A 9,413-nucleotide genomic window follows, 5' to 3' on the forward strand; every position below is an offset into this window, starting at 1 on the left:
TGCTAACTCTTAATCATACCACATGCGGGCAACCAAACAGCGTGTAGTTGCATGCGCCGAGACAATGCAAGCAACCAAACAACGTGCCAAAGTTGATCTCCTAATGCAGGAAGTCCATATGCAGGCAACCAAACAACTCGCAGATGTCGCATATAAGGTTGTTTTCGAGAACCAGGCTGAGTGGAGAAGGGTATGCAACGCAGGTACTGTAGTGCACGGCAACCAAACACGCCCTTGAAAAAAAGTAGGATTAAAGTGACTCCGGTGTATTTAACTCAAAAAGAAAACATATTCAAAGTGGGCAAATATCTGTTTTTTTTTCTTCCTCCCCTCTTGGTCTACCACGCGCCCTACTGCTGCCGTCGTGCCGTACCTGAGCGCCGCCGCCGGCGCCTCCACACCCCTGGGAGCGCCCCCGGCTTCCCGTCTCCCACGCGCGTCGCCGCTCCCGTCCTCCCTCGTCGGGACTCCACGTTCCCCTGCCGCCGGCGCCACGCCGCCCGCAGTCAGGGGCTCGAGGTACGACCTAGGTTTGTCCTCATCCAGCGATTCTCCTAGTCAAATCCCCACTGACCTTCCCGATTTTCGGGCGCACGCCGTCTAGATCCGCCGCCGATGCCGATGGAGACGCCAATCGAGGCCGAAGGGAAGAGCTCAGAGCCACCAGGGAATGGCTCGCTGCTGAAGATTGCCGAGAAATCCCAGGTTAGCGAGTGCTTTGGGTCACTCCAGGTGTCAAATTCTCATGCTTGCTTGCTGAGGGAGCGATTATTTGGCGCTTTGCTATTTTTGGCCAGGAATTGTGGGGTAATCCAGGGAGGGAACTGCCGCCGTTGCATCAGGGCAAGGAGGTCATCCTCGTCGATGATAATGACAGTGGTCAGGAAGATGGTGGGGGTGCCAAGGTGGACGAGAACGCGCCCCGCATCGGGTTGCGGTTCAAGACCTATGACGACGCGCTCAACTACTACAAGCAGTATGCGGTGGATTCGGGCTTCTCGGCGATCACTCTCAAGTCGTCGTACCTGAAGTCGGGGGTGTGCCGGAGGCTGGTGCTCGGGTGCAGTCGGTCAGGGAGAGGGAGAGCAAATGCGTGCTATCTGTCTAGAGAAACAGCAAAGATAAACTGCCCAGCTAGGATTTCGTTGAAGTTGAGGCAGGACAGGTGGCTTCACATTGACGACGCCAAGCTCGACCACAACCATCCGCTCAACCAGTCCTCAGACTCGCCCATGAGCTGTTACAAGAAACTGACGGATGCCAAGAGCGTGGAAAATGGTTCACGGCTTAAAGGGCGAAGGAATGTTCCGATAGCTGACAAAGAGCAGGGGAACTTTACCGAGATAGGAAGGCTTAAGTTCGGGGAAGGAGATGATGAGCAGATCCAGAAGTTTTTTGGCAGCATGCAGAATAAGAATCCAAATTTCTTCTACCTGGTGGATTTGGACAAGCAGGGGCGTCTAAGGAACTTGTTTTGGAGTGATGCTAGGTCACAGGCAGCGCATGAATACTTTGGTCATGATGTTGTTTACTTTGACACTTCATACTTGACTGAGAAATATGATCTGCCACTTGTTTTCTTCACTGGGATGAATAATCATGGCCACCCTGTTTTGTTTGGTACCGGCTTGCTTTCAGATCTCAGTGCTGAGAGCTATACCTGGCTATTCAGAGCATTTTTGTCATGTATGAAGGGCTGTTACCCAGACGCAATCATCACTGAGCATTACAACGCTATTCTGGATGCGGTTAGAGAAGTATTTTCCCAAGTTAAACACCGCCTTTGTCTGTATCGCATTATGAGAGACGTGGCAGAGAACTTGAAAGCACACGCGGAATTCAAAACAATTAAGAGAGCACTGAAGAAAGTAACATATGGGTCTTTGAAGCCCCCAGAGTTTGAGGCTGATTGGAAGAAGGTTATTGAGGAACATGGACTTGCAGGAAATGAATGCCTCAGTTCCCTACATGAGCATCGGCAATTATGGGCACCTGCTTATCTTAAAGACAAATTCTGGGCGGGTATGTCTGTTTCACAGCGTGGGGAGTCTGTTGCTTCATACTATGATGGATTTGTGTACCCAAAAACTTCTTTGAAGCAATTTTTCAGCAAATATGAGATGATATTGGAGAACAAATACAAGAAAGAGTTGCAAGCAGATGAAGAATCTTCCCATGGGACTCCATTGACTGTAACAAAGTTCTACATGGAAGAGCAACTGGCCAAGGCCTACACAATCAACATGTTCAGGAAATTTCAGGAAGAGTTGAAAGCAACAATGTATTGTGATGGTATGCCAAGTAAAGTTGATGGCCCATTTGTTACTTTTGAAGTGAAAGAATGCTCATACATGGAAGATGGAAAGGAGACGGAGAGCAGGACTTATGAAGTTTATTTTTGTAAAGAAGGGCTCATTGTTGAGTGCGAATGTGGTTTCTTTCAGTTCACTGGCATACTATGCAGACATGCGTTGTCTGTGTTTAAGTTGCATGACATGTTTGAGATCCCGTCAAGATATGTCCTTGATCGCTGGAAAAGAGACTATAAGAAACTGCATGCTTTGGCACATTATCCTAATGAGATGCTCCTTGGTGACACAGTGGAGCGCCATGATTATTTGTCTACACAGTGCCGTCAGGTTCTCAATTTAGGCTTTATATCTGAGAGTAGGTACCTTGTTGCTCTGAAGTTACTGAGAGAAGCAGAAAGGGCTCTTCTGGATGATGGTCAACCTGCTAGAGACAGGCAGCCAAGGCTTCTCTCATTCGAAGCTGATGCACCTGAAAATGGCCAAGGCCTTTTTAGTTCTCAATTTCCAGAGGGTGAGAAGAATTCCCTGTCCACAAATGCAAAGCATCCTGGCCGGCCAGCAAAGAAAGTGGCAGAAACTGATCCGGATGCTGTATTACGGTCAAATAAAGAACAGGTTCGTCTCTTCTCAGTTTTGGGGGCATAAAGAGCCTCAAGCATTCATACGTCAGTTTGCTGTATGACTAAACCTTTATTGATTTATTTATGTTGTCCTTAGCAGGATTTTCTACGGTCATCATTTGTGCCAACTGAAACTAATATGATTCAAGAGACATCGTCAGGTTCCCATCTTGAAAGTCCTGACATGGGAGTGCCAGGAAGCATTCATCTAATGGTATGTAGTAATTTTGGTCTGCTTCTGCTACCATCATTTTCATGCGTGTGAACATTTTTGTTGCAAACTTAAACAGGAAGGGATATCTCCAAACCTGACATTTGGACCTCATTTTGGAATGGATGTTAGTCACCAACATCAACTGCCTAATCAACCAAGGATGATGCCGAATAACTTTATGCAGGTTTTTGCTATGCACAGATCTTTATAATATTCCATATTCTTCTTTGTTTGCAACTTCTTAGTTACTATCAACAACTGTGTTGATTTTTATGTTAACCATCTTCTCCCTGTGTGTGCATTTCTGACTTGTGTGATCAATGCCTTTCTGCTTAAAACGTTTCAGGTACAAGCAGATCCCCATGTTTTCGGAAATCAGTGGGCTTACAACCCAACGATGCAGGTCTGCCCGCACACAAATGTCTATCCCTTTTTTCTTGCGGCTTCCAAAATTATTATCCAATGTTTTATGCTGCATGCTACTCCATGCTTATGCCCCCTGTTCACATTTTCTTCTTCACGGTCCATGCTTATGCCCCTGTTCTGATATGGAATTTCATCAATCAATGGACCTTTCAAATATATTTGGATTATTGGTAGCAAGACAAACGCACATGAGATAGGATATTTAATTTGGTCCCACTCGTTCAGGGATTCTCTTGCTCATTGTTTTCCAGCCTGATATATTATGATTTCCAACAAATGTGTACAATTATTAATCTCTGTAGCTTATCAAATGTTATTAGTACACACATTGAACACCTAAAAAACTACTGTCCTCCCCGTTTTAGCATTTAAAGCTACTAGTGTATAATAAAATGACTGGTGTGACTATATTGCAGGATAATCCAATGCTAAGAACTCCTACGCGAAGAGCAGGGTAGAATATGTTCATTGCTCTAATGTGGCAGTAGAATTTTAGGTATGCTGTCTGTTCCTCCAAATCCATTGTATCAAGCTTTTGACATGTTCTTAATGTAGATGTGAACTTATGATCGTGTCGGGACATCTCTTTTTTTTGCTCCATCTGCTGACACTCAAGAGTTATTCTTGTTTCAGTGACCTACTTATTTCTTTCATGTTTGCTCATACCCATTTACTGTCAGGAATGTTATTTCTTATTTTACTTTGATATGTACATGTAATACTTGTCACCATCCATATATTTTCTTGATAGTGAGTATCTTTCTGTAGATACTAAGTTACATATTTGAAAGACCTTGATTATTGATTTTTGTGTCTGGCTTGGGATTGACAGGGTGGCGACTCTGATGTCTAGATCCCACGCACAATGGAGGTGAAGTGGGGAGCAGAGATGCTTTTAGAGTTTGTGCATCTTCGACTTAGGGTAACAAACTTTACATATTTGAAGGCGGAAGTTGTCCAGGCATAAATCTTGGAATAGCAGCAGGGAAAAAATATATCTGAGAATCAGCATATAACGTGGCAAATCTAGGGAAGTACTCCCTCCGTACCGAATTAGTTGATGTATCTAGACATGTTTTAGCGTTAGATTCATCCGTATCTTGACAAATCTAAGAAAACTAATTTGGGACGGAGGTAATACTACAGAGTACGTGGATACTGGTTAAAAGGAAAAAGAGTACGCGGATGCTAGCATACAACAAACACAACAGACGAGTAGCCGATATTGTGATGGGCACTTCACAGATCTTTTTATTATGTTGCTGTTGCTGCCAGTGCTATCTCTTCTGCTTGCTGGATGGGTTGCCAAGCCCGACCCGCCCTGCAGCGAATGCCACTACAGCTTCTTTCTTCCCAGGGTTGTCCAATACTAAAATCTGGCTCTCGTTTGGTGCTTGGCGTCGGGGTCTGTGATTTTTGTTTCCTTCGGTTGTGATCAAGCATGGTTGCGGTTCCCTTCGATCTTGTGGTCGCTGTGCCTGCTCTCCTTTCTTTGATGTGCGTTTCGGTTTTCATTTCGGCCAAAGGATCAAAATATTCACCTTTGCATTCAATAAAAAATCCAACCAAATGTTTCAGTTATTTGGGATATTGTTTTTAAATGTCTGAACTTGTGTGTACTACCGTAATGGCTGAAATATTTTGGTTGAAAGACCAACTGTCTAGGTATCTATTAAAATGACTGAAATTTCATTGAAAGTGATCCATATTCGTGTGCATGTGCAATTTTGGAAGCATTCTTCATTTAGGAGTCGATTGATATTTTTTAGAAACTTTTTTTTTGATGTGTTCAATTTTGTCAAGATTCACAGTTAGGACCTCTTGGGAACAAAAGAATTTTTGGAGGAAAAAGGGAATACCACAGTCCTAAAGAAATCGTACTACACCTGCCCTTTTTTTTTGGATCCTACACATGCCCTTCGGATCCACGGGAGAATACTGGACAAGGTGGATATGGGCCGATGGCCTGTGGGACTGGGCCGGTAGCGTGGCTCCGCTAGTTAAGGGAGAGAGTGCCCCTCGAAAAAAAAAGCTAAGGAGAGCAGCTTGAGCCGAGCGAGGCATCGAACGAATGAATTGAAGAAATTCGGCTGTCTCCTGACTGCTTCTTCTACCTCTGAATATCTTCCTCTGCCTAAAGTTAAATTCTTGCTTTATGGACACGATTGAACCATCGTCGTTCATGTCCCATTTTATACATAGAATTATGGTTTCTCTCAATCCAAATGTCTTTTTTGCTGAGATCTACTCATATGTCCAAATGTTCTGAAATTTGAAGCGCACCTCACGCATCAAATTATCTATTATTTTTTTGAATTTTTTGTGATTTTTTTCTTGACCAGGTGCGGATGAGCCTGGACTCAGAAATAGATATTCGATTAAGTTTGATCAAGTCTATTAAAAAAACAAAATCACTATGCAAAAAGTGCACAAAACCGTTAAAATGATTTTGTTTTTTTCTTTGTCCGAGCGAAATTTTGCAAAAGCCTCAACACTTACAAAGTTGAAAAGAGGGTATCAAACAAAATCCAAAAACCCTAGGTGTTTTTGATGTGTCTTTGGTCGCGACCTGTTTAGATTGAGCTTAGTTGTGCATTTAAATAGTCGATTCGAGTAGGTTTGCCCGATTAGTGTGCTAATTGCGTCTCTGTTTTTTCGTCGGTTAGGATGGAGTTGCGGTTTGCTTTCTTGGTGCACATTAGAAGGGACCGATACATGTTCAATGCAAAGAATAAGAAGAAATTCCAAGGAGGTTTCGATTATCGGTTGCCAATGGCTAGCAATTAGAGTTTCAGACAATTTGAGAAGGTAATTTGTAGCCAATACCCTTGGGGTTTGCTTGATGAAGTGGTATACAAATACTATGACGGGGAAAAGAAATGGGTGACAGTTAGTAATGATGAAGAGCTGGCTACCATGTTTGCTAGGCATAAAGGGAAAGAGAATTTTCATGTGAGGCTGCAAATTGATGTGCTTGAGCAGGCATTTGGACCTAGGATGGCGGGTGCAACATCTCGGGGAGAACCAAGTCATTGTAATGGCATCTCTAGCCAAAACAGTTCAGTTAGCGCACGTCGACATGGTGGCTCGACAGGCGTGGACAACGGCAGTAGGGCCCCCCTTGAAGTGGAGCCTGATGATTACAATTCTGGGGTTGATGAAGAGAAGCTATATTATGATGTTGTTCAGAATTTACGACGGGCACCTCGGGCTGAAAACCAAGATGAGGCTCACAATGCAGTCCGTGTGGATGATGACACGGTGGGTGAGGACGAAGACCTTGCAGCTGTTGAATGGGACCCTTTGAACCCTCATATGGAAGAAAGTACCGTTTTTGTATCCATGACTGAGTGTAGAAATGCACTTGTGACATACTGCATCAAGGTAGAACGTACTTTCAAAGTTGACAAGAGCGATCAAGTACGTTACAGAGTGCACTGTCCGACTGAGGGTTGTCCATGGAGAATGCTCGCATCTAAAATGCGAAATAGCACTAATGTTCGGGTCAAAGTGAACCCTTTTAAGCACACATGCCAGGAATCAACCCTTAGGAAGGATACAATCAGTAGAGCCAAGTCAAGATGGGTGGCAGAAGAAGTAAAGAAGTGGGTGAAAGAAACCAGCAAGTGGGTCCAAAGGAATTGTAGAAGAACATCAAAGATAAGTTCAAGATAGATTTACCATACATGAGGTTGTTCAATGGTAAACAACATCCTATGGATTCTATTTATGGTAACTGGCAGGAAAGTTTTCAATTGTTGTATTCATTCAAAGGTGAAGTGGAGAGGACCAACCCAGGTAGTATTGTAGATATTGACCACCACACCGTGGAGTACACATTCAGGGGAGTGACAAAGACCAAGGAATGATTTAGGAGGGTTTTTGTCTGCTTTGAGGCTTGTCGCCGGGTTTTTTTAGCAGGCTGCAGGCCTTATTTGGCAATTGATGTCATTTTTCTCACAGGGAGGTTTAAAGGACAGTTAGTAGCAGCTTGTGCAGTTGATGCACACAATTTTGTATTTCCAGTTGCCTACGGTGTGCTAGAGACAGAGTCTGAGGAGAGCCGGACTTGGTTTTTGCATAATCTGCGCCGGCTATTGCACATCCCAATGGGTTGGTCATTCATACAGATGTCTGCAAAGGTTTAGAAGTGGCCGTGGACAATGTGCTCCCTGGAATAGAGCATAAGGAATGCATGTGTCACCTTCCTGCAAATTTCATGAAAAAATTCAAAGGAAAGGTATATATCAACAATTTATGGCCAACATCTTTGACTTGCAGTGTGAAGAAGCACAACTACCACTTGAGGCAGTTATACATGAATCCAAAAGTGAAAGAATACTTGGAAACACACCACTCCAAGTTATGGGCCAGAAGCCAATTCAGTGAACTGAGAAAAGTTGACTATGTGCACAATAATCTAGCAGAGTCTTTCAACTCAACTATCCGGAAACTAAAGGGTCATTTTGTGGTGGATTTGCTTGACATGATAAGGATAGAATACATGCAGAAATTTCCTTATCGTGCAGGAATAGCCTTGGCAAAATTCATGGGCCACATTACCATCCCTGCTGTGATGAATGAACTGAAGCAGAAAACAACATGCTTGGAAATGAACATGACTCTTTGCTCAGGTACCACGACAGAGATATCATATTTGGATAAAGAGAAGAGGGAATGGATATATCCAATGGATATAGAAGCTAGAACTTGCAGTTGTAGGCAATGGCAGATAACTGGATTGCCATGCATTCACTAGTAGAAAAAGGGCCTGCAGTCCCGGTTCATAAGGGCCTTTAGTCCCGGTTCTTGAACCGGGACTAAAGGGTCGGTACTAATGCCCTGACCCTTTAGTTCCGGTTCAAACTAGAACCGGGACTAAAGGCCCTCCACGTGGCTGCTGCCTGGAGGTCCACCTTTAGTCCCTGTTGGTAACACCAACCGGTACTAAAGGTAATTTTCTGATTTTTTTGAATTTTTTTTGAATTTTTTTGAATTTTTTTTATTTTCAAATTTCTGATTTATTTTAACCTCTAATCTCTAATCATCTCTCTCATCACTGCTCAATTTAATCTCTAATCACCCCTCATCATTCCAAATCATCTAACTTCCCGGACGATCACCCATCCTCCCACTCCCCCAGCCTGAGCACGCTTAACTTCCAGGTTCTATTCTCCCTCGTTTCCAAGTCTGCACTCATTGTTTTCCTGACAATAGTAAGAATGTTAATCCTATTAACCCTCAGGATTTTAGCTTGAGCATGAAGTCACACATTTCACTGTTTGAGTTTGAAACTATTGTTCTAAAAAACAATAATTATTTAGTAACACTAATATTTCTTGAATAAGTAGTTTGACCATTGTTTGACCATAGTTTGACCATAGTTTGACCAGATTTGACCAAAATTCAAAAAAACTAAAATAATTATTTAATAACACTAATATTCTTGAATAATTATTTAGTAACACTAATACTTCTTGAATAAGTAGTTTGACCATAGTTTGACCAGATTTAATGAAAATTTAAAAAAAACTGAAATTTGAGCATAACTTTTTTTCCTTTTGGAATTTGAGGATTCTACAAATTTGTAAACAGGCCATAGGCGGTCTCCATCGGATGTAACTTTTCGAGTAGATGATTTTTCATATAAAAAACTTTTTAATCCGAGTTCGTATGCAAAAGTTATGCCCATTTTTCAAATTCCAGAGAGATTTTGTAAATAAAGTCGAAATTCATATTTGTAACTTTTCCCAACAACTAGACCACATATCACATGGGAAACTTATTTTATTTTATTTGACATTTCCATCATTTTCTTTTGTTTTTTCTAAAACTGAAAAG

At 42.6% G+C, this 9,413-nt stretch overlaps 1 protein-coding gene across 1 annotated transcript; it reads left to right on the top strand.

Moving 5' to 3' along the window:
* The first annotated feature begins 317 nt into the window (after nucleotides 1–317).
* On the top strand, nucleotides 318–4,846 carry LOC119304337 (protein FAR1-RELATED SEQUENCE 6-like). Its single transcript, XM_037581516.1, has 8 exons — nucleotides 318–519; nucleotides 605–705; nucleotides 798–2,927; nucleotides 3,033–3,146; nucleotides 3,223–3,330; nucleotides 3,493–3,549; nucleotides 3,989–4,068; nucleotides 4,405–4,846. The coding sequence occupies exons 2-7, from the start codon at nucleotides 616–618 to the stop codon at nucleotides 4,028–4,030; spliced, it is 2,541 nt and encodes an 846-aa protein (XP_037437413.1). The 5' UTR covers nucleotides 318–519; nucleotides 605–615; the 3' UTR covers nucleotides 4,031–4,068; nucleotides 4,405–4,846.
* The last annotated feature ends 4,567 nt before the right edge of the window (nucleotides 4,847–9,413 follow it).

The sequence above is a fragment of the Triticum dicoccoides genome, chromosome 5A (genome assembly GCF_002162155.2).
Source record: "Triticum dicoccoides isolate Atlit2015 ecotype Zavitan chromosome 5A, WEW_v2.0, whole genome shotgun sequence".
NCBI classification, from domain to species: domain Eukaryota; kingdom Viridiplantae; phylum Streptophyta; class Magnoliopsida; order Poales; family Poaceae; genus Triticum; species Triticum dicoccoides.

Coding starts and splice junctions, on each gene's coding strand:
- LOC119304337 (XM_037581516.1), top strand. CDS start 616: ATGCCGATGGAGACGCCAATCGAGGCCGAAGGGAAGAGCTCAGAGCCA. Junction 3,147..3,222: donor CAGGAAGCATTCATCTAATG/GTATGTAGTAAT, acceptor AAACTTAAACAG/GAAGGGATATCTCCAAACCT. Junction 3,550..3,988: donor CTTACAACCCAACGATGCAG/GTCTGCCCGCAC, acceptor ACTATATTGCAG/GATAATCCAATGCTAAGAAC.